Raw genomic sequence first — 24,902 nt, forward strand, 5'->3', positions numbered from 1 at the left:
ATAAGTTTGTTTGTTTGGACTGAAGTTAGACACAAATTGCTGATTCTTTCCAGGCCCATAATGTTATTATATTATATTTTTGTCCATTTTTTTTCAAGGCTGATTTCAAACTCACTGTCTTCCTGTCTCTATCTGCTGAGTGGTGGGAGTAAAGCATGTCCCCTGACGCCTGGCTCATTTTCAATCTTTTTTTTTTTTTTTGCCAGTCCTGGGCATGAGCTCAGGGTCTGAGCACTGTCCTTGGATTTTCTCAAGGCTAGGGCTCTATCACTTGAGCCACAGCACCACTTCTGGCTTTTTTTTTTTCTGTGTATGTGGTGCCGAGGAATCGAACCCAGGTCTTCATGCATGCGAGGCAAGCACTCTACCACTAGGCCAAACTCCCCGCCCTTCAATCACTTTTTTTAATGTGTATGTTCCAATACTGTTCACTCCTGTGAACTAAGACTATTTATTGTAGAAGACATTCCAGTTGCTAAGCAAGGCTGGCTGGTACTTATAGCTCACTTGTTTCCCCCTCCACCAATTACTTGTTGGAGTGTCTCGTCAACACAAGTCCACCATCTGTGCCTCATTTGTTGTTTCCTCCTGCTTCTTGGTGTCTCTTTTAACTCCCCATAGTGTCTAGGTTAGGATAGAAGGAAGTCTCCTTCCAGGCCGGGCACGATGGCTCCTGCCTGTAATCCTAGCTACTCAGGAGGCTGAGGTCTGAGGATTGAGGTTCAAAGCCAGCCTGGGTACTAAAGTATATGAGACTCTTAGGTCCACTTAACCACCAGAAAACCAGAAGTGGTGTTGTGGGTCAAAGGGTAGGGTGATAGCCTTGAGCTGAAGAGCTCAGGGACAATGTCCAGGCCCAGAGTTCAAGTCCCACAACTTACAAAAAAAAAAAAGAAGAAGAAGAAAGTCTCCGCCCAGTTTATGCTAACAGACAAAAAGACACCTGGCTTCAGGGCCCCCCCCTGACTGGGTGTATTTTCTTGTAGTGCTAGGATCTTGTAGTGCAAGCATTCTAGCATTCTACCACTAAACTACACTTTTTTTCTTTTACTTTTCTGTTGTTCTTTTGTGGCACATCTAGATGTGAACTTCTTATTTATTTTTGCTTGGATTCATTGTGTTTCTTGAATTATGGATTGACATTTTGTTGTTGTAACCCTGGGGCTTGAACTCAGGGCCTAGGCTTTTTTTTTTTTTTTTGCTTAAGGCTGATGCTCTACCACTTGAGCCACAGGTCTGCTTCCAGTTTTCTTGGTAATTAATTGGAGATGAGGGCTTCGAACCCTGATTGTCAGGTCTCAGCCTCCTGAGGAGCTAGGATTATAGGCATGAGCCCCACCATGCCTGGATGGATTGATGCCTTTTATCAACTCTGGAAATGTTTTTGTTTTTAAATCTGTTTAAGTATTGCCTGGGATTCTTTCTATTTCTCTATTATAATTACAATGAAATGTCTGACCCTCCTTACCCCCTTCTCCCCCCTGCACTGGATCCTGAGTTTTTTATCTTCCTATTCTGTATCTGTCCAGTTTTGACCAATATTTTCTGGAAGCTTGTTTCCCCCTCAGTGCTGGGAAAAGAGCTTTGAGCTTTGAGCAAGAGCTTTGAGCGCACTAGAATGTTCTATACTACTCAATTACTTGCTGGTCTTGGCACTGACCACATGACAGACACAGCCCAGCTGGCCCTTGGATGGTGGGAAATCTCAGAATGGCCCTGAGTTAGGATCCAGAAAGAAGAGGAAGAGGGTCTTAAGGGAAGAGCCATGTGTGGGTTCAGTCACTATCCATGGGTTCTCTGTTTTGTCCACAGTGCCTGTGTCTATGAGTAATTAGTCACAGCCTGAATTGATCAAAGTAGCCAGGGTTTTAATGCAGAGCTAAAGCAGATCGGTGGCCCCGGGCTGTGGGAGGCGCCTGCCATGTCACTACTCCCTCCTCAGCAGCTTTCAGACGTTGGGTGTGGAGGGGGGTGAGGCAAGGTCACATTCCACCCTTGCTGATCAAAACCAGGACTGTTAGAGATGGCCATGACTGCATTTGGCTCCCAGCTCCCACAGAGTGCAGTAATTAATCCTGGCGGGAACTTCATTAATCTTGATTTAGTGCCCAGTGGAGTCGTGTCTCCTTTCCCCCTTTTCCTTCATTTTCTCCACCTTCAGTAGCTAAAGGAAGAGTGTTCATTCTTGGAGATAACTGGCCGGGGAGTGGGGACTCCGTGGTTCTCTGCTTGGATCATCCCTGGTTTTCAGCCTATAGCTCCCTGAGCAGCGACAGAGCGCCTCACCACGGAGTAGAAGGGCTAAGTGCCTGGTCCCGCATCTCCACTGCTCCAGGCCCTGGGCTTCAGGAGTGGTGGCAGGGTCTAGTTCTGTCTGTCTGCTCCCACAGCTCCCACGGGGTGGGGTCCCTCAGGGATCTCCTCAGCTGCAGCAGAGCTAGATTCCAACGTGGATGGCACCCTACACCCTGGAGCCCTCCCACGCGGGGCCCCTGGCTTGGAGCATCGGAGATGGTCTTGGTTCTCTCTCCTTCCCTGGGTAGCCACGAGCTCTTCTTCCTCTTGAGGACTGGTTGTGTGTGTGTCTGGGAGACAGCAGGTGCTGCCGTGCAGTTGGGGTGACATGTGTCACTATCATTTGGTGGGGCTGGTCCTTCTGCCACATCAGCTGTGAGAGGCTGTCATTAGGCAGATGGCAATGCTTAGTTTCTGGGATTCCGGGGTGGGTAGAAGAAGAGAGGCATATTCTATGTCTGCTAACTCACCCATCGCTCTAAAACCAAGTGAAGATAAGAATTAGCCAGGTGCTGGTGGCTCACAACTGTAACCCTAGCTACTCAGGAGGTTGAGATCTGAGGATTGTGGTTCAAAGCCAGCCTGGGCAGGAAGCTCCATGAGACTCTTATTTCCAATTAACTAACATATAGCTGAAAGTGAAACTGTGGCTCCAGTGGTAGAATGCTAGCCGTGGTCACAAAAGCTCAGGGACAGTGCCCAAGACCTGAGTTCAAGCCTCAGAACTGGCAAAGGAAACACAAAAGATAAGAATTAAACAGCAATGTATATTTTTAAGTGGTGCTTTAGTGTACAATTTAGTGTGAAATTGAAAGAGATACAAAGACTTTGACCAGTGCCAAAGTCTGTCAAAATGTTAAAAATGCAAGTAGCTGCTTAGCTGTGATATTTTCATACACTATGCAGAAACAGTGCATGCCGAATTTGTTAAACCCCGACTTTCAGAAGCCACAACAGCCCCCCAAACTCCTGAAGCCTTGACAAAAATGCAACATAGATACTTGAGTACCACATAGCTGGTTTAAGAAAGCTCTTCATTAGCTGGGTGCAAGTGGCTCACGCCTATAATCCTAGCTACTTGGGAGATCTAAGGATCTCAGTTCAAAGCTAGCCAGGGCGTGAAAGTCCTGTGACTCTTGTCTGGAGATTCTTATCCTGGAGACTCTTATCTCCAATTAATCACTAGTTGTTCTGTGGCTCAAGGGGTAGATTTCTAGTCTTGAACTGAAGAGCTCAGGGACAGCGCCCAGACCAAGAGTTCAAGCCCCACAACTGACAAAAAAAAAAAAGGCTCTTTATGCTTCAACTTCAAGAAGGGCAGTAGTGGGGCAAGCCTGTAATCCCAGATAAGAGGGAGCAACACAAGCGAGGGCAGGTATGAAGGCTGCAGGCTAAGGCAGCCCAGGCAGAAGGTGAGATCCTACCTTGAAAACCAAAGGAAAAAGAGGTTGGAGGAATGGCTGATGTAGTAGAGCATTTGTTTAGTAAAGGACTAGGCCATAAGTTCAAACCACAGTACTTGCCCTCAAAATATAAATAGCTTAAAAAAATCCATCCATTTATGCAGGCCTCCTGACCCAGTAGGCAGCAGTGAATTCTTTTCTTTCCTGTTTTCATTTATTTATTTACGTTTGTGCTGGTAGGGAGGCTTGAACGCAGGCTTGAGTGTTGTCCATTAGCTTTTTGGCTCAAGGCTGGTGCTCTACCGCTTGAGCCACATCTCCACTTCTAGCTTTTTGGTGGTTAATTGGAGATAAGAGTCTTACAGACTTTACTGCCTGAGCTGTCATGAAATCTAGATCCTTAGATCTCAGCCTTCTGAGTAAGGAGGATTATATGCATGCGCCATGGATTCCTGATGAAGCCAAGAATATTCTTTTCTTAAAATTTTTATTGTTATTATAAAGGTGATGTACAGAGGGGTTACATAAGTCTGATAATGAGTACTTTTCTTTTTGAATAATGTCAGCCCATCCCTTGCTCTTTCCCACTTTTTCCCTCCAATTCTCACCCACAAGTTTATAGGTCATTTTCCACATAGTGTCCAGTGAGTATCACTGCATTTGTTACCTTTGTTTTTTTTATATTTTTTATTGTAATTAATAAAAGGGTTACATGATATTTGTCATATAGAAGGTGCATTAATTCACATACATTGATACCCTTTCACATGTCTTGGTCATTTGTTACCTTTGAAATAGAGTTTCACTTTATGGCTTGGCCAGCCTCGACCACCATCTTCCTGTTTGTTCTCCCCTCTGATGCTGAGATAACAGGTGCATACTACCACACCCACTGGTTGAAATGGAGTCTTAGGAACTTTTTTTAGTGCTAATACTGGGCTTAAACTCAGTGCCTTGGGCTCTCCCTTAGCATTTTCACTCAAGGTTGTTGTTCTACCACTTGAACCTTGTCTTTACTTCTGTTTTGTTTTGTTTTTTTTCCTTGCCGGTTAATTGGAGATAAGTCTCTCAGAATTTTCTGCTCAGGCTGGCTTCACACTTCGATTCTCAGATCTCAGCCTCCTCATAATTAGAATTATAGGTGTGAGTCACTGATGCCCGGCCTCATGAACTTTCATAGCTAGTCCTTGAACTGGTATCCTCACCCTTCATCTACCGAATAGCTCGGGTGACGAAATGTTTAAGGACGAGTCCTTCCTCTCATTGTTCAGATGGCTTCTCTGGCTATGATTATGTCTCCCTTGGCTCTAGTTCCTAACAGATGGACCTGGATTCCAGGCCCACCTTGTGCCCACCTTCTGTTTCCCTTCTAGCTCTAGGCTTGGCAGTGTTTTTTGCTATTGGTTTTCTTTGGGTGGAGCCCCTACCTTTTATTTGGCCTCTCATTCTCCATCACCTGTTAACCAGTGTCTTATATCTGGAATGCATTTTTGTCTTCTCAACTAGATTCTCCTCCTCCCTGCCTCCCACTCTACCACTTACCATGGTAAACATGCCAGGCTGTTGTTCATTGGAGGTCAGTAGTGGAGACTTGTCATAGAAGACCAGAATGTCCACACGTGGGTACTTGGTTCCTAGAGAGCCTCACGGACCAGTACGTGACTTGGTTTGCCAAACCTCTAAGATCATCATGATGTATATCAGAGACTGTGCCATCTTTTCCCCTAGCCAGCCATCCTGTGTCTGCCTTTCAGCCTTTGCCTTGTCATTGCCCATGAGGAGGGTACAGAATCTTGTGGCAGGCAGGGTTACTCTCTGGGGTACCTGCATGCCCCAGCTCCTACAGAGGAAGTGTCTCTGGATGCAAAGAATTTTACCATTTCCACAAGCAGACTGGCTCTCAAGTCTCCTGAAGCAGCAAGGCAAGCTGACAGATCCTGGAGAAAATTTAAGATCAGTTATTGGTTTGGCACTGTGAGAAGCCAGAGACTCAATAATTACTTTCCTAGAAAGAATTGCTGATAAAATTAGCTTATTTTAGTTAGCCTTTTAAAGAAATACATTTGTGTCCATTTTTTTTTCTGCTCCTAAAGTAAGGAAGATCAAGAATAGTACTTACGAATTTTCAGATTGTTTTCAATCGAAACTGGGAATGCTGACATATGTCTGTGATTTTAGTACTCAAGAGGCAGGAGAATTGTGAATTTGAGGCCAGCCTGGGTAACTAAGCAAGACCCTGTCTCAAAAAATACTTTAAGGATCAGGGGTGGGGGGAGGGAAATGGGGACCAAGACATGAGAAAGGGTATCAATGTTTGTGAAGTAATGCACCTTCTATCTGGTGAATATAATGTAACCCTTCTATTAATTACAATAAAATACACGGAAAATATTTTAAATTGAAATTAAACGTTTAAACAAGATAGGTATGGTGGTCCACACCTGTAATCCCAGCACTTGGATACTAAGACAGAAAGATTTGGGGTTGAGCTGAGCCTAGACAACATAGCAAAACTCAGCCTCAAAACAAGAAGAGGGGCCGGGAGTTTGGCCTAGTGGTAGGGTGCTTGGCTAGAAAGCACGAAGACTCGGGCTTGATTCCTGTGTACCACATACCTAGAAAAAAAAAAAGCCAGAAATGGTGCTGTGGCACAAGTGGTAGAGCACTAGCCTTGAGGAAAGCCTAAGGACAGTGCTCAGGCTCTAAGACTGAGCAAAACAACTACAAGAACAACAAGTGTGCTAGTGGTTCACACCTGTAATAACCCACACCACAGGAAGAGGAAACCCCCAAAGATGGCAGAGCACATGCCAAGTAACTGACATCATACCCTGCCAGGATCCCAGAGCACTGACTACGGGGATTCCTGCCCTGCATCCCACAGGCCCTATGGCCAGTGCACAGGTGCCCAGCCTGCCTGGGGAGTGGGAGGAGGGGACGGTGGCGGCAGCTGGAAAGCACGCAGAGAAGGGACTTGCTTGAGAAGAGCTGTGTGCAATGGCATTTTAACTCCCACCTGTGCAAGAGGCAGGCTTTTCTTGTTCCCCTGCAGTGTCTCCACTGCCCCACTTGAAGGGCCTTGTAACCTGGGTATCCAGTGTCACTTATGGGTGGGTAACGGCTAGTCTATAAATAACAAAATGTGTAGTAGATCCCACACTCCATGCCAGGCATGAGGGTCAGAGGACCGAAGGTTAGTCTCCCCCTCAGGAGCTATTGGTCTGTTGGGAGAACCATCAGGTGCAAAGGCTCAGAGGCGAGAGGAAGCACCTGCATTGGGAGAGTCTGAGTGGTCTGATGGGGTTGCAAGATGGAGTCTGACACTGCACAAGACAGATGAGTGAAGAGAGGAGTGGGCTGTGGTGACTGGCATGCCTGCTTCCCGTTCACTTGACTGGACTACATAGCACAGAAGACGTGAATGACACTGGGCGAAGCAACCAGCCAATCAGAATGTGGGGCACAATGGGAATTCTCCAACAGGGGAGCTGAAGTGTACAAGGAGCAAAGATGTCTCGGCGGTTATGGGGGGGTGTATTTGTCAAGGCCTTTAAGGTAGAGAGCCCTACTGAAGTGTTTATGGGAGATAAACATGTTGTCTGACTTTGCCTTTAAATTTAGTTCCAGTGAGAAAGCAATAAGTATGAGGGGTAATCGGTAAGGTGAAACCATAAAATGCTCATAAATTTGAAGTTAGCCAGGTGCTGGTGGCTTGTATCTGTGCTATGCAGGATGAGATCTAGAGGGCTGAGGTTTGAAGCTAGCAGGAACAGAAGAGTCTGTGAGACTTCATTTCCAAAATAACTGCAAAAGATAGGCTGGAGAAGTGGCTCAAGTGGCAGAGCACCAGCCTTGAATAATCAAGCCAAGGGAGGACAAGGAACTCAGTTCAAATCCCCATACCATCCAAACCCCAGTACCACCAAAATAAAAGGGAAGAGGAGTTGTGTGACTGCAATCTTAGCTACTCAGGAGATTGAGGTCTGAGGTTCATGGTTTGAAGCCAGTCTGGGCAAGAAAGACGGTGAGATTCTTAGCTCCAATTAACCACCCAAAAAAGCTGGAAGTGGAGCTGTGGCTCTAGTGGTAGAGCTTTAGCCTGGAGGACAGTGCCAGGTCCTGAGTTCATGGCCCAAGACTGGCTCAAAAAAAAAAAAAAAAAAGGGGAAGAAAGAAAGAAAAGAAGAAAGGAGGAAAGAAAAAAGAAGGAGGAGCTTCTTGATGAGACCAAGAGAAGTTAAGTAACTCATGAAGGTCCATAGCTAGCATGTCTATGGACCTACCATATGTCCTGCAGTGGCCTCTCCTCATTAGGGCAGAGCAGACTTGCCTTTCCTCCCCACTCCCAGGCCCATGGCAGTTATTACAGAAAACTTCTCATCAGGCACTTTGATGATCCTTCTGTGTATGTTCTTTGTAATCCTCAACAACCTGGTTAGATGGATAGCATCAATCCTCTTTTATGGTTATGATGACCCAGAGGCTCAAAGAGCTTACCTGACTTACCCAAGGCTGCTCAGAGAGGAAGCCTGAGCTACGGATGAAACACACTCTGGGTCATGCCACAATCCACAGTCTTCCCAGCAAGTCTGCATGTTCCTGGGGAAGGTGGGGGCAGGGGCTCTCAGCCCTGAAAGGCTGGGGCTCCCGGTGACCTGCTGTTGACTTTCCAGAGTGGGGACAGAAGGTCACCTTTGACCTTGCTAGTGTCTGTGCCCTGGGCCTGTGACTTTTAATGATCGATGTGTAGTTCTTTGGAGTCTTCCCTGGACACTGCCGCTAATGGGAGAATTCCACCTTGCCTGAGTACACCTGGCTCTCCTGGCAGGCAGGCCCAGATCCATGCAGGGGGCCCGGGGTGCAGAAGCCTCTGGAGACAGTGAGATCCTGCCTCTGAAGACCTGGGCATGGTCACCATTCTGCTACCTACCTGACAAGTGCCGCAGTCTCAGCCCAGCACGGGGAGGTCTTGGCCCCTCAGGTGCCTTCTGCTGGAGAGCCCTGTTCCTGCCATGTACTTGAGTGACTGCACTTAGAAGGCCCCCTGGCTCCCACTTGCGTCTCAAGAGTGTAGCAGTCACTTAAGGGACCATGTGTTGCTCTCCTTATGTGTGCAGAGACCAGTGCAGCCACATTGCTGTCTTGACAGTGTCTCAAGGTGTGTGCAAACTGAATTAATGAATGAGTGAATGAATGAAGTCACCAACTAGTTTTGTGGTCAATCCTGAGCAAATTAGGGCTTTTCTGAGCCTCAGTTACCCCATTTACAATATATAGGAATTGGGTCCAATTAATTCTGAGGGTCTTGCATACTTTCTGAGCACTAGGGATTGGAGATTTAGTTCAGTGATCGATTGCTTGCCTAATAAGTGCAAAGGCCTGAGTTTGGTCCCCAGTAGTGGAAAAAAAAAAAAAAAAAAAAAACATGGCCGGGAGCATGGCCTAGTAGTAACATGCTTGCCTAGCATGCACGAAGTCCTGGGTTCAATTCCCTGGAACCACAGACACAAGAAAAGCCACAAGTGATGCCGTGGCTCAAGTGGCAGAGTGCTAGCCCTGAACAAAACGTGTCTAATGATAGTGTCCAGGCCCTGAGTTCAAGCCCCAGGACTGGCAAAGAAAAACAAAAAAGGTACCAGCAGGGAGAGTTCTCTGGGCACACCTGCCCCTTGGAGCACAGACCAGAGCTGCTGACAGGCTGGTGATGGATGCAGGACTGGCATGAAAAATTGAGGCCATGGGCTGTGCTTTCCCCTGCCAGGCACTCAAGGCCCACAGAGTGGCGCTGGCAGCCATGAGGGAGCGTTATCGATGGGCCGGCACCATGTTTTGGGGGGAATTATTCTATCCTCACAGGTAATTATGAGGTGTAGAATTATTCAAGGGGCAGAGAGGGATAGAAGAGAGAGAGAAAAGAAACATTTTGTACCCAGCAATGATGAATGATCTTGGAGGCAGAACAGCCATCCATCTCTTCCTGAAGCTTGTGCTGTAGTTGGTATAACTTGACACTGCCCCCAGCTTGGCAGCGGTGGCTCCTCAGCGCTGGTCAGGCCTGAAGGGAGGCCTTGTTCTTGATTTTTTTTTTCCTGACAAGAAGACCTTTGCCCTCAGCATCTAGCACAACACCTGGCACAGAGAAAGTTATTAAATGAATGAATGTGGACTGAGTACCTGACCTATGTAGCTATAACCCCTCTGTATATCACCTTTACAGTAAAAATATAAATTTTAAAAACGAATGAATGTCGATAAATAAATGGTCCATCAGAGCAAAGATACTTTATTGTTCTTATTTTTTTTTTGGGGGGGGGGGTGCCAGTACTGGAGCTTGAACTCAGGGCTTAAATGCTGTCCCTTAGCTTTTTCACTCAAGTCTGGCTTTCCACCACTTGAACCACAGCTTCACTTTTGGCTTTTCCTTGTTAATGGAAGGTAAGAGTCTCACAGACTTTCTGCCTGTACTGGCTTTGAAGTACGATCCTTAAATCTCTGCCTCCTGAGGAACTAGGGTTACAGGAATGAGCAGCAGCACCTGACTGTTTTGTTTGGAGACCAAGTCTTGCTATGTAGTATAGGCTGGCTATGAGCGAACGCCCCGTCACCCTGCCTAGCCTCTGATTGCTGGGTTACAGACATGTACTACCACGCCGGGGAAGGGCAAGCATGGTAGTTGAAATAGATTAGATAGCAAGCATTTGCTGAGTTACCAAATCACTTGAGGAAAACACATCCAAAAGTATGAGATGGTGGCAGGAGAGAAGGCTGGGGTGGGGGAGAGGAACAGGAGCAGGATACCACACTCTCCAGTGGACTTGAGACCATCCCTCCACTTCTGTGGGGCAGTGCTTTGGGAGGTAGGTTAGGCTGGCAGGAAGGAGATGCCTTACCCTCTCTGTCATCATTATGGGGTAGTTGTAGCAAAACGGATGGCAGCCACCACTGCCCTGTGAGAGCGGGCATCCCTATCCATCTACACAGAAGGAAACTGAGGCTCTCATGACTGAATGGATTGGCTCCAGTCTGCAGCTAGGAGGTGGCAGGGTCAGAAACAAAGTCAGGAGCAGAGTCCAGGTTTGTACAGTTGAACCCTCCTGCTTCCTGGTGGGGCCTTTTACTCCTCCCCTGGTGGATTGCTCCTTGTGGCTAACTCCAGTCTCTCTAACTGTCCTCAGAGCTCAGCCCCTTGCCCTGGTCCAGGGAGCAGAGTGGTCATCTCCACAGCCAGACATTATAAGCTGCAGCTTGGGTTTTGATGGAAGGGCATGAAGCAAAGAGGCAGCCTCTCTTGGGCACAGACTGCTTTTCTTTTTTGGTGAAGACCTACATGGCAGGCTCAAAGCCATGGAGGCTGTCCCTGCCTGGGGTCCAGGGAGTCTGTGGGCAGCATGGAGAGGCCCTCCAGGCAGCAGTCCTGCCCCTGCCCTCCCTGCTCCTGCCCCTCACCCCATCTTACATCTCAGCAGCTGTCACCTGCTTGGCAGATGGGCTGACTGGCAGTATCTCTCCCAGGGCTGTACCAGATTGGCTTGGCTGTGCCCTGGCTGCCCATGAGCTCTAGCCATCTGTGCCTGAGAGACCCAACAACAGAGAAGGGCAGACAGGGCCTTCCCAGCTCTTCTAGGTGGCAGGGACAAAGCTTAGGACCTTAGGGTGAGTCCTATAGTGTCCAAATTGGGCACCTGGGGACCAGCTGATGGCTGGGGGTGGCTCTTTCACCTTCCTCTGCTGAGGGTTTCCAAAGCCCTTCCCGAGGCTGAAATACCATGTCTGGCCAAATGCCACCGGCCTAGACACACTTCTTAGTCACTGCCTTCTGCTATTTTGCCTCTCCATGGAAATCAGAGTCCCCAGAAACCCTCCTCTCCGGGGAGAGCAAGGGAGGGGCCGGGGGCCAGGGCAGGCCTGCCTTTGGCTCCCTTTGGGCCTTCCTCTGGGTTTATTTTCATGGCTGGCTGAACTCATTGCCTTTTTAATGGGGAAGGCAGAGCAGGACTGAAAAGTTCCCTTAAAATGAAATGCAAGATCAGAAGAACACAGAGGTAGACCGCATACACAATCAGTGAGCTGTGCATAGGTGGGGGGAGGGGAGGAGGGAGGTCCATCTGGGGACGGGGGGGGGGGGGGGCAGTCACCTTCATGCCCTTCCCCAGACCCTGCAGCAGGCTTCATATTTGATCATTAAGAGGAGAAGAGACATTATCACCTGTTCTCATTTGGGAGGGGGGATCTCTAGCGGGATCTGCCCCCCAGGATCAGATGTTGATAAGTGAGCCAATTCAACCGTCACTGAAGTTCAAGCATCTGTGCACCCCACTTTCACAAAGGGGAAAAAGAAAACACCAGTCGTGTGGTGGCCCTCTTCCTCAGACCTCCCTGGCTCATCAGGAGCAGGGCTGGGGTCTCCACGCTGATAGGAGGAAGAGCTTGTCATCCTGAAGGGGAGGGGTTGCTGTGCCCCTCCCCGCAGGCAGCCTGGCCTCCCCTTCCTGAAAGCATTTGGCTCTGCCTATCTCCTTGGGAAATGAGGGCTTTTAGGAAAAATACTAACCAAAAAAAAAAAAAAATCCGACCACTGCATTGCAGTACCTCGGAGACTGGCACAGGCTGCCCAGCTGCTGTTGGAGACATGCACGGCGTGAACGCTCTCTCAGCCTGCCCGCGCCATGGGCCTCCTTGTCCTCTCTGGCTGCTGTTATTCAGCCTGAAGCCAGGGGCAGGGCAAGGGGACACTGGCTCTGTTGCCACTCAGCTCTGGACTAGCCCAGGGCAGAACCTAAGAGGCAGGGATTGCAGGGAGAGCAGTGGACCAGGGGTCCAGTTAGAAGGTGGCTGCCTGCTGCCTCTCTGTCATTGTCATCACGCTGTCACCCAAGTACCTACAGTGCCTGCAGTGCCCTTTGCTGCCCCACTTTCTCCTCTCTCCTCAACAACACGAGCCTTTGTCATCTTCCCAGCTCCAGTCTCCAGGCTTGCAGGCTTACACCGAGGAATTCCAGCACCCACGAGCCCCAAGAGACCATCCAGTTCAGTATTTTCAATAATAACTGGCAAGATGACTTAGCCAGGTCACCCAGTGAGCTGGAAGTAGAGCTGGTTCTAGAACATAGGTCCAGAAGACATGGGAACTGGAGTAAGAGGGCCCTGAAGAGGCGCCTGGACACTGCCTCCCAATTAAGTCATTGAGTCATTGCTGTGCTGTTGAAGGTAGCCAAAGAGAGAGGGGAACAGCGTGAAATCACTCCCCACCCATCACAGTGCTCCCCAGCGGCCTGGCGCTAGGGAGCCCTCTGCTTTCACCCTCCATAATGCCTTCCTAGCTGCTAGTGCCAGCCTGGCCTCCAGGGCTCTCCTCAGTGAGGATCAGGTGGCCAGTCTCTTCTCAAAGACAGGGAAGCACCTCCTACCCCCAGCCCCAGAGGCTCAGCAGCACAGCAGCAAAAGGAAGGAGCAGGAACATCACGTGAGCACCTCACCAAGATTTTTTTTTTTTCTTCTGGTTCCCAGGGCTGTGGCCTGCTTAGAAAGCTCCCTGCATCCTTGCAACCCTGGGCCCCGCTGGAAGGCAGCCACGGCGCTGTCCAGGGTCCTGACCTAGTCTCCTTGGGAAGTAGGCTTCCGAATGCTGTGAGGTGTGGCTCAAGTGGTAGAGCACCAACCTTGAGAGAAAAAAAAAAAAAGCAAAGCAAGAATGTGGGGCTCTGAGTTCAAGCTCCAGCACCAGCCAAAAGGAAACTCTTTGGGATCTTCTTGTGGACTTCCCTAAAGACTGTGGCAAACCTCACTCCTGCATGGTGAGCTTAACTCCTATGCCTGAGGCCAGATCGGACCACTATCAATAGAATGCCCCCTTCAGTCTGGCCTCCAGAATGTGGGCGGCTGGCTGATTCTAAGGATGAATTGTACTTCACACTATCCCACTTTTAGAAGGATACAAGCTGGCTGAGTCTTGTCCAGAGAATGTGGCCAGGATGATAGACATGATGGAAGCACTGAGCCAGGTGGGAAGGGAGCACTTGAGTTCAGAAGTCCCCAGGGAGGCCAGGGTAGCTGCTCCTGGACAGCAGTAGAGAGGGTGGTCATGCCTTAAGAAGGACAGGAATCAGAAGGGAAGTGAGGAGGGTGGGAGGCATCGTTTTTAGTTCAGTGAAGAAAAGACACTAACTCTTGGGTTGCCAATCTCTGGACTATTCCAGAAAAGGCTTGTCAGCAGATTCATCCATGATTGACCTGGGAAAGGCCAAGGAAATGTGCACATATGTCCTGGCTATGGTGCTGTGTTGGGCCTCCATATAGGTATAGTTTGCCTGACATTTGCCATGTGGTACTCTTATAGACACTTTACACCATCCTTAGCATACACTCATGTCCTGCTTTTCTAGATGACAAGGCTGTCTCGCCAAGCAGCAGTAGGTCATGGCCCCACACCGCTTGGCTTCCTTTCCCTTGACCTCTGCACTCAGCCACTCTCAGCCCTGAGCCTCAGGTCACCAGTTCTGGAGAAAGATGGAGGGTCAGAGTCCATGCAGTTCACCTCCCTTACTGTCTAGAATAAAGAGCAGCAAAACCAAGGAAGAGGGTGCTGAGGCCCTGAGGACTCCAAAGGCAGCTCTGACCAGGTTGCTGCTCATGAACAAATAGCTATTCTGAATGTGGATGATGAGTGTGCATGTAACGCACATGTGTGTGAATGTGTATGCAGGTTGATATGTGTATGCAAGTGTTATGTGCAGGTGAGTTTGCATGTGATCAGGTACATATGTACATGCATGTGTGTGCATGAGAGCATGTGAGTGGATGCAAGGACACACACATGTGAACAAGCACAGCCACATGCATGTGAGTGTGTGAGTGCATGTGTAAACATGCAAATACATGGGAATGCACTTCGTGTGATCACACATGCATATGTGTTCACACCCGAGTGACCATGTGTGCACACACGTACAACATGTGTTTATAATGTGATTGTGTGAAATGCACTGCGTGCATGTGTGAATGCATATGTGTTCAAGTATCTAAGTACAGAAGTGTATGAGTGCACTGTGCAGGTATGCATGTGAGCGCCCAGATTCTGCAGAAGCTGGCACTTTGCTTGGGATGTACTTCCTTCTCTTACTTCCTGAGCTAGCTTCTGTCTGATCGCCAAGTCAGACTTAATACTCCTTCCTCTTGGAAGCTGTCCCCAGTCTCCCCAAGAAGTCAGAGCCCCACTATCATAGAGCACTGTTTCACACACCTTCACAGAACTGGTAGACTGAACACCTCATGAGAACTTGACCTTGTTTGCTCTTGCTCTTCCTTGAGTCCCTTGTGTTGAGAACAGTGTTTGTGACATGAACAAAAGGTTGCTGAATGGCTGGCTGAATAGTCAGGGGTGGTGTGTTGGCAGGTTTTGTGTGTGAAAAGACGTGGTGTGATTCTGGTGCTCTTCTGACACAGGACTGGTCCTGGCACAGAGTATGAGGGCTGTCCCAGGCTCCACAGAAGGCTAGGCTCTCAGTGGAGCAGTGCGGGCTGTGGAGTGGCCATGGAGAATGTGCTTTTTCAGGTCATATGACTGAAAATATTAGTCCTTGAGAGCAATTAGTTAAGTTAATTAGCTCATCCATTTAAGTAGCAGCTAAAGCAACAGGGCCTGAAGACTATTTGGGGAGAGGCACTTAATTATTTGCACCAATATCACCCTAATTTCCCCAGTAAGTTTGACTGTGGCTGGGCAAGGGTTGACACTTGAACACTCAATTAATTTTCCCTATTTGGGGCTTGGAGTGGGAGGAGCAGAGAGACTTAAGAAGGAGGCTGGCTACAAGCAAGCTGTCTGGGCACTGAAGCACCAAGGGCCCCTTAAAGACTTTGCAATGGCCCTTCTGATAAACATACAAGGTTTTAGGGCCCCAAGACGTACCTCACATGACTTAGCCAAGGTCACCCAGCAAAATAGTGCCAGGAACACACCCAGGGTTCAGGTTCCCAGTACCAGGACTCCAAGAACTTTCATGCACGGAGATCACCAGGTGAAGCACTAAGGTTCTGAGAGTTGTGACAGGGTCACATGACTCAGAGCCATGTGCACCACTGAGGCACCCTCACCTCCATTCTGAAATTCTGGCACCCAGTTTCTGTTTCCTTACTGAGAAAATTAGGCCAGTGTTTGCTTGAAGTGGGCTTAAACATCCCCTGGTTCTCTGCCCAAGTTTTGGGACAGTGGGGTACCCAGGAGCTTGCTGTGTGCTTGGAGGAACTAACTCCAAAGACCTGAATTCATGGTGGCCCCAGCAAAGCCAGAAAGTAGTGTGGGATAGGCATGAGGAGCTGAACTATGGGAGGTGACAGCCAGTCTATGCCCCACAGGTGGGGTGGAGTGAGGGGCAGAACTAATGTTAGTTCTGATGGTGGAACTAATTAGCACTTGAGCCCAGTGGTTGATCTGGAATCGAATCCACTCACTAACCTGGATTGGGTTATTAGCATCAGAGCAAGCTTTCCCTATGATTCATTAGTTGATGGCTTGCAAAGGCACATCTCTTGTCCACACCCTCCGGACTCCAACCCTGTGTCTTGGTCCCAGTTAGGTCTTTCCTACTGATGATGGTACAGGCTTTGAGACAGGACACACCCCACACCAAACCCTCAACGCACAGCATCCTGTTCTTTCTCCTGTTGAATTATCACAGTGGAGACTCAGAAGTGCCCTGGACTCCTGTCTCTCCATCGCCCTCCACAGGTGGCTACTCATTAGCATAGAGTCTTCCAGATATGCCTGTTCTTCTCCCACTGCTCCTGAACCAGGAGTACCTGCCCCTTCTGTGTCAGGGCTTCCTGTATGCCCTATGAGTCCAACCATGTCACAGCTTCCATGGATCTCCATTGTCCTAAGACTGGCTGGCCCCTTTAGACTAACCTACAAGGCCTTTCAAGTTCAGGCCCCAGGTCTGGAGGGCTGTGTGCTCCTGACCAGTATGATGGAAGTGTCATCATATTTCTGCAATGGCCTTTCAGTTGGCCATCTCTGGTGGGCTGGAAATGGGGCCTCACTGTTACCACTCCTGTATATGGGAGTTGGTTCTCTCGATGTCCTGAATTCTCTGGGAGATCCTCCGGATCCTTCCAACTCCCTTCTTCTCTCTTCAAGGCTCCTTTGCCAACACCTGATCATTGAAGGTGGCCTCCGTCTGTTCCAATCTATTGAGAACTGGGCATCACTCCTCTTGTGCAGGAAAAGCTTTTCTTATGGAGATGGAGATACTCCTGTCCTTGTTTGTGGAGGAGACTAGAATGGGGCTGATAGCAGAGACTGAAGTTGGCCACAAGGCTTAGGCAGGCCACTCTTAGCCCCCCAGAGCTACGTGGGTTTTTGTGGTCTAGGGAGCAAGGTTTGAAGCTTCCCAGCTATGGGGACTGAAGTAATGTGCACTTCCTCAACCTTGGTTTTCTTAGCTGTGAAATGGGGTACATGCCAATCTCTTAAGCTGCTTGCTTGCATTTAAGGAGGATCTAGTTTATAATTAAGAAGTGAGGGAACTGGACATTGAATGGTTTGACATAGGATAGAGAGGCTTAGAGTCTGTCCCCTGACTCAAATCCTGAATCTTTTTTGAGGGTAAGGCGGACACTGAAATGAAGGGACAAAGTGTGAACAAATGTAGCAGTGCTACTCACTAGACACCATGTTTAAAATGAGCTATACAAATTATGGGTGGGGATGGGAGAGAAAAACTAGGAGAGAGCAAAGGAAGGGGTGACATCGTTCAGAAAGAAAAGTACGGGGCTAGAAGTTTGGTCTAGTGATAGAGTGCCTGCCCAGCATGCCCGAAGACCTGGGTTTGATTCCTTGATACCACATACACAGAAAAATCCAGAAGTGGTGCTGTGGCTCAAGTGGCAGAGAGCTAGCCTTGAGCAAAGTGTCAAAGGACAATGCTGAGTTCAAGCCCCAGGACAGGCAAAGCGGGGGGGAGGGGGAAGGAAGGAAGATACTCTTGATACTGTTTTCCTGACTTCTGTACCTGTAACCCCTCTGTACATCACCTTTATAACAACTTTAAAAATTAGGAATCTTCTACTTCCGAGCTGTAATGGCTGTAGGCAAGTTATTTTGCTTCTTTCCTCCTCTGTTCTACCAGCTGTAAAATGATGATACAGATATATTGTCTCTTCTAGGATTGTTGAAAGCATTGAGTAAAGAAATTCATGTTGAGCCAGGCACGGTGGCTCTTGCCTGTAATCCTAGCTATTCAGGAGGATCAAGGTTCCAAGCCAGCCTGGGCACAAAAGGATATGAGACTCTTATCTCAATTAACCTCTAAAAAATGAGAAGTGGGGCTTGGCTCGAGGGTAAGGCCATAGCCTTGAGCTGAAGAGCTCAGGGACAGTGCCCAGGCTGAGTTCAGGCCCCAAGACCCACAAAAAAAAAAAAAAAAAGAGGAAGGGATAAATAAATAAATAAATTCATGTTGAGTACTTAAAACAGCACCTGGACATAGGAAGGTTGTGTGGGTTTCAAACATCACCTGAAAGCCTGATTGCTGCAACACCTCAGTCTCACTAGCTCCAAGCATGCACCTGCCCTTGTGGGAGACTAGGGATCCCCAGAGGCCGCCTCAGCCCAGCACAGGTTCTGGCTGACTTACTGCCCTCCTTTCCGCAGGCTGGAATGCTGCTCGCCTGGGTTTCAGGGTCCAAACTTCGTGGAACCACCCCTTCCCAAATGGCTCTGCGTGGCTTGTCTGGTGGACTTGACTGTCCACCCGGGCTTGGAGTAATGGTTCAGCAGTATGGTTCAGGGCTCGTGGGTGGGACATCAGTTCCTCCCTGGGTGATGTAGTTATGGAAGGACGGGTCTCAGTGGGGCTTCTGGAGCTCTGCAGTGCTTCTTCCTCTGACCCAAAGCCTTTCTTTTTCCCAGGATCACTGGATCAGACAAGCCAACCTCCATCCACTCCACCCATCTACCCAACCTTTAGAGGCTTTTCTTCAGGTCCTCAGGTGCTATTGTGAAGTGTGACTTGTTTGGCCAGCTGTATCCTCCTCCTCCTCCTCCTCCTCCTCCTCCTCCTCCTCCTCTGCCTCTTCCTCCTCCTCCTTCTTCCTCTTCTGTGACAATATCAAGGAGAAATAACTGCCAAATACATCTCTCTGTGTCTGGATTCCAGTTCTCCCTAAAGCACCTTTCTGTAGTCCACATACGCCAGTAGATTCAAATACAGGTCTAAAAGAAGACAGTCAGCAGACTCATCAGTTATAACAGTACATGTGCAACTTAATGGAAACCCCCCATCCAAATATACATTCATACTGTCTGCCATCTAGTAGCCACTAAATAAACAGCAGCTATTTCTGCCTCTTTCTTCATCTACAATGTAGAAACAACATTAAAACAGCAGCTAACCTTTACTCAGCCTTGTGATCCAGATGTTGTAGTACTAGCACTCAAACCCAGGGGCTTGTACATACCACATCCTAAACCACGTCCTTCAGCCCCATCTGTTGTTCATATGCTTGAGGCAGGGTCTCACTGTGTAGCCTAGGCTGGCCTCAAACTCCTGATAACTAGGGCCACGGGCATGCGTCACTACTCCTGGATGTTCTGAAGTGTTAAGAAAAAAAAGATATCAACTCATGCAATGTGTACAGTGATTCTTCTCATTCAATACATGAGACACAGGCAGTTTAAGTAACTTGCTTAAGGTCACATTTGTGTGTATGTGCTGGCACTGGGGCTTGAACACGGGTTGGGTGCCATCCCTTAGCTTTTTCACTCAAAGCTGGTTCTACCACTTGAGCCACAGCTCAACTTCTGGTGTTCTGCTGGTTAATTGGAGAAAAGAATTTCATAAACGGTTCTGCCAGGATCTGTCTTTGAACTGGCCATCTTTAGAGCTCAGCCTCCAGAAGAGCTAGGATTACAGATGTGAGCCACCAGCACCAGTAAAGTCATAGAATTGTTAAGAGGCGGAATCCTGATTCCAGTCCACAGTCTGGCTTTGTATCCTGTATTTTAACCACGTCAGTGTCGGTGCTGCTTCTCAGGACAATCCTATGCTGTCTGGCCCAGTCCTAGCTCCAGGAGCTGTGTTTCTCATTCCTCTGTGACTCAGAGGGGGCAGAAGGAAGGAAGATGTGGAGGGAAGGGTCTCCCTTGGCATCCTCATGGTCATGGCGGTGACTGCAGGATTTAGTTTCTGCAGAAATCCAATTGCTGCATTTCCGGAAGGGAGACACTGGGAGCCTTATTTTGTCTGGACTGACATGGAATGAGGAAGGAACTATCATGATGAACCAGCTTGGAAATCACTCTCTTCTTCTCCTCTACTTTTTCTATCCTCCTCACCTCCCTTCATAGACTGGGGCTGGGGCCCGGGCTGTCAGCCTCCACCAAGGCCAAGTCACTCAGAATAAAGCGGAGCTTTTGTCAGGGCACACTTCCTAGCATGACCCTTTGGTTCCAGCCATGAGTCCTGGAAACACAAGAGCAGGGCCCTGGGCCTATGCTGTCTGTGCCAGAGAGGACAGGAGGAGCTGGCAGCAGCCGCTGTCCACTTTCTGGGTTTCAGGAGTAACAGGTGACAGACATGAGGAGAGAGGGCTGGCAGTGGAGGAGATGGGTGCAGTTAGGGTCCTGGGGAGAAGGCTGAGTGCAGGACTGCGCTCCTTTCTTTATTCTGTCTTCTCTTATTGCTTTACCAGCAGGAGTCAGCACTGATGGTCTGAGAATGGACGCGTTAGTCTCTTTACACCCATTATCCCTTTAATCCTGTTTTATAATTAAAACCCCCAAGTTGCAGGTGAGAAAAACGAGGCTTAGAGACAGTTATATAACTTGCCCACGGTCATACCATGCACTAGCAGCAGCACTGGGATTTAGGGGGACTGAGCCTCAGAGGCATGGAGCCTTTTAGAGAGTCTGCACTGTGCCTGCAGGCTAGATGGGCAGCAGGACTTCCCTTTGTGGTGCTTGCAGTTGTGGGGAGGGGCAGGGGATGGCAGGTATGAAAGGACAAAGTAAATAGTGTGCAGAGGAATGAGAAGCCATGGGTGCATGGGAGGGATCAGAGAACAGACTGGTGGGTGAAAAGGGGTGGTGGGGAGGAAGAGGACAGCGCCCCCCCCCACTGCCCAAAGGTCCTGAAGCAGAGAAGAGTTTTTATGGAACATGTGAGGTGATGAGTGAGGGAGTGGGCAGAGCTAGTGACACTGGAAGGTGGGTAAAAAGATACTGGTGATGGGCAGAGAATGCATGAGAGGAGGGCAACTGGATGGAAGGCTCCCCTGGGAGGGAGGAGCTGTGTGGGCCTGAGGCGGGAGTGGGAGGTGGGGAAATGGGATGAGCCCACCATGTGAATGTGGACTTCATGGAGCAAAGACGTGTCCCCTGCCTTGTCCTATGGTCTGGTGGATTATCAAGACCAGGGAGATGTGGGTTTAAGGCGGTTGTCCGACTCTGTCAAGGGAGGGAGGGGCCTCTGTGGCCTGAGGGGGCTCCTCCTAAATGCAGCGGCCTTGTCTCAAGGGACCCACCAAGGCTCCTCCTCTCCAGTCCTGACCCAGTCCCTCCCTGTGCAGATGTCACCTGTCCCTTACACTCTGTGGCCCTGGACACTCAGAATTCCACTGCTGGCCCGGGAGAGGTCAGGGCACACGCGTTACACGCAGATAATGTCCACAAGGCACAAACCTCAGCGTACAGAAATGCTAGGTTTTCTCCCATTAGACCCTATTTCCCTGGAGGCAGCCTTTGAGTAAAGCTCAGGCATCTTTTGATTCTTTTATTAAAAATGAACGAGGGGAGCATTTTATCCATGCCAGCCACCACCTCGTCTCCCAACCTTAAGGCACAAGCTGCCTCCAGCAGGCAGGATGGTGTCAAAGACTCTTAACCATCAGGAAATTCTGCAGTCCAACCTGAGGGGGATCTGCTGAACCCCCAGCAGATTCGGAGGTGTGTGTGTGTGTGTGTGTGTTGGCACGGGCACATGCCTGTGTGCAGATGGGTGTGGGGATCCCTAGTGCCTCCCTCTGAGTACGCTGACCTTGACCCTCACGCCCCCCCCTTTGCATCTGAAGAATGGCGACCCATCTTCCAGCACTCGTGAGTGCGGGCACCCGCTCCCTCCCGAGCTCCCGCAGGGCGGAAATCCCCGCCGGCTCTTCTGCAGGGTGGAGCGGCCGCGCGGGCTCCCGCGGCTGGAGGCTCCCGCCCCGCGGGGAGGCGCCGCTGCGGCACTGCGGGCCGGCGGGGGCTGCGGGGGCTGCGGGGACGCGTGGCTGTCCTGGGGCTGGGGAGGGCCAGGGAGCCGCTTCCACAGGGAGCGCGTCCCCGTCTCCCAGCCTGGGCGGGACGAGAAGTCGGGAACCCCGAAGTGTCCCCCAGCGTCGCCTTGATCGTTTCCTAGGTCAACCCTAAACTTGATTCTGCGTTCTGAGTTTGCAGAGCGGGAGGTCGGCGGACCCGAGCCGAGGGCGGGGGCGGCGGAAGGGGGTAGGCGGGGAAGGTCGGGGTCCCTAGGCCGGGCCTGCGAGTGTGGGGGCTGAGCGGGAGGCAAGCGGGGGACACGGGGCGGGGGGAGGTGCCGGGCGCCTCCCGGCTCCACCGCGGAGCAGCCCGACCCCGGCCGGCTCCGCCCTCTCCCGCGCCGGGTCCCCTCGCCTCCCCTCCTCCGTCCCCAGAGGCCCTCCAGGGCTGGGGCCTCCGGTCACCCCATCCCCTTCCCCTCCGGAGTCTGCCTCGGATTCCATCCCCCCGCCCCCGCCCCAGAGCCAGAAAAACTGCACCGACTCTCCCGCAGCAAATCCCCCCATCCCCCAGCCGGGGGGCGGCGGGGTGGGGAGTGTCGCAGGAGGGGGGCGGGGACTCCTCCTGGGCGGAGGGGGGAGCCCGGCGGGGTTCCGAGGGCCGGGGCGCCCCGCCCTGAACTTGTTGGGACCACTCGGGTTCACCTGCCCTGCCTCCGGCCCCCCTCCTGCACGCCCCTGCCTCCCTCCCGCGCTCCCCCGGCCCTCTCCCGCGCTCCCGCCCGCCCGTGGAGGAGAGCGTTGCGGCGCGGCGCCGAGGGTCTCCCCGCCCCGGGGTCGCCGGCTCCGGGCTCGGGGTTCGCCCTCCGGGCGGGGCGCGGACGCAGGCGGATGTGAGGAGCATTGCAATCGCGGATGGGGGAAGTGGAATCAGGTTGTTACTACTGCAGAGCGAGCGGGCGAGGGAGCGGGCGAGGGAGCGGGCGTGGGGGAGCCGCGGGCGCCCGCGGTGGGGGAGGAGAGCCGCAGCGGCCGGCGGCGGGGAAGTGGGAGTCGGACCGGACTTCGGGACCCCTTCGTCCCCCGCTCCTGCTGCGCACGGCCCGGCTCGCACCCGGACGTCCCCGGTAAGAGCCGCCGCGGGGGGCTCCGGGGGGCCCGGGAGCTGAGCCCCGCCCCGCCCCGCGGGCCACCCGCGGCCAGGGGCGCGGAGGGTCCGGGGGTCGCCTTGCTGGGGCACTGGGACTTTCTGGGCTTGGCGCGCACCACTCGGTCACTAGCGCGAACCAGAGCCCCTGGAAGGGGCTGGGGCGGGGGGACCGGGAGCGACCAGTTCCGCGGCGCCCCGACTTGTCCCGGAACCCCCGCCCTCCGCCGCCTCTCCGGAGCCCGGGACCACACCGGAGACGACCGCAGGCTGCGTGGGAAGGGATGCGGAGCAGGGAGTGGGTGGGGAGGAGCGGGCCGGGGACCCCGCCCGTCGCCGTGGGGGTGAGCCGGAGGACCCGGCCCGCGCGCCAAGTGGGGCGCCCTGGGGCACTGCGCCCCTGCCCGCGCTGGCCACGGTCTCCTGGGGCTGGGATCCGCGGGCGTGGGTTCCACCCCTTCCTCTACCCGAACTTTCTCACTACTCCAGCCAGTCCGTCGCTTGGTGCAGTGGGGAAGCCGGGTCCCGAGGTTCGGGTCCCCGGGGTCCTGTCTGGCAAGCAGCTGGGCTTGGAGAGATCCTGGCAGGGACCTCCTACTGGGTTTGCTGTGCTGTCCCTCTGAATCTCAGGGTGGCCGGGGCGCGTGGTCTATCAGACAGGAATGGGACCCATCTGGGGAGGGTGCTCAGGCCACCCAGCCCGTGGGGCGCCCGGGAAGCTTCTGCTCCCTGGAATTTGCAGCTTTTCATCTCTGGGCTCTCCAAGGAGGGAAAGTGGAGTGTCCAAAAGCTTCCATTCTGAACTGTCCGGTGACCTTGCGCCGTCCAGGTAACCCTCAGAGCCTCTGTGCCTTCCCCTGGACAATGGATTGGGGTTTACAGCAGGTGCAGTCTCTCCCAACCAGACACCTGCTGGCTCCCGCGTTGCAGGTGAGAGCCAAGAAAGGGGAGCGGGGTGGGCAGGTGGCCTGGCCTCCAGTCCTCCAGAAAGGTGGAAATGCAGTGGAGCCAGCAGCCTGCCGAGCCAGCCCTCCTCCAGCCTGGTAGGGAGGAGGCAGCGTTCCCACACTGTGGCAGCCTCTCTGCTGGGGCAGCATCTTCCCTGGGAGGGTAGAAGGCCAGGGCTAAAGGAGGGCCTCATAAAGTTGTGCCTCATGCCCCCTGTCTCCAGGCAGGGCTGGGTGCACTGCACACAAGGTTGACCTGAAGGAATTCGCTTACCAGGGAAGATCTCTATCTCCCAGCGCCCACAGCTGTAAGATCTGCCAGCTCGGGCGCTGGGGAAGCAAGTCTCAGCTAACTCCATCTTGGCATGGGTGATGTCTGATGGGTCGCCTGTTGTGATGAATCCATAGCCTGTCTGGGCCTGAGATGTTGTGAGAAGAGTCCTGGTTTAAGGCAGAAGAGGTGAGTTGAGTTTACAGGACCAACTTCCAATGGATATGACCTTGTATGACCTTGTACTAACCCCATTCTGTGTTCCTCACTTGTGCATTGAAATGGTTGAACCAAGTAACTTCTCAGGACTCAGGCAGAGCCACAACATGGGACTCAAGTTCAGGGCTGGTGTGTGAGCAGCTGGAAAGAGTTCCAGGGGAACATGCAGTCTCCTAGTGGGAGCTGCTAAGCCCTCACCTCTCCCACACTGTCCCCTGAAAAGAGACACCTTGAGAGACTCAGGGTTTTCAAAACCCTGTACAGCTCTGGAGGAGGATTTCCGGAGCCTCCTGGCTCTCCTGCTTACAAGCTGCATGACCTTGAGCCAGTGCTTTTATGTCTTTGAGCTCCAGTGACTTTACTGTCAAAGCATGATGATAATAGTG

General features: G+C 51.4%; 1 protein-coding gene across 3 annotated transcripts in view; it reads left to right on the forward strand.

Annotated features, from left to right (window-relative positions):
* The window catches only part of Syt2 (synaptotagmin 2), a 95,289-nt gene that overhangs the window by 36,889 nt on the left and 33,498 nt on the right, over nt 1–24,902 (forward strand). The window contains exon 1 of one of the 3 annotated variants that reach the window (XM_090341414.1): nt 22,748–22,866. The exons of 1 other annotated variant lie outside the window; for it this stretch is intronic. In XM_090341414.1, coding sequence (XP_090197540.1) covers nt 22,848–22,866 — 19 coding nt within the window. In that variant the 5' untranslated portion in view covers nt 22,748–22,847. Of the gene's footprint in view, nt 1–22,747; nt 22,867–22,975; nt 23,060–24,902 lie in introns of those variants that run through there. One more of the 3 variants, XM_090341415.1, reaches the window with a different exon arrangement.

The sequence above is a fragment of the Megascapheus bottae genome, chromosome 10, assembly GCF_031878675.1.
Source record: "Megascapheus bottae isolate mThoBot1 chromosome 10, mThoBot2.hap1, whole genome shotgun sequence".
Classification (NCBI taxonomy): Eukaryota; Metazoa; Chordata; class Mammalia; order Rodentia; family Geomyidae; genus Megascapheus; species Megascapheus bottae.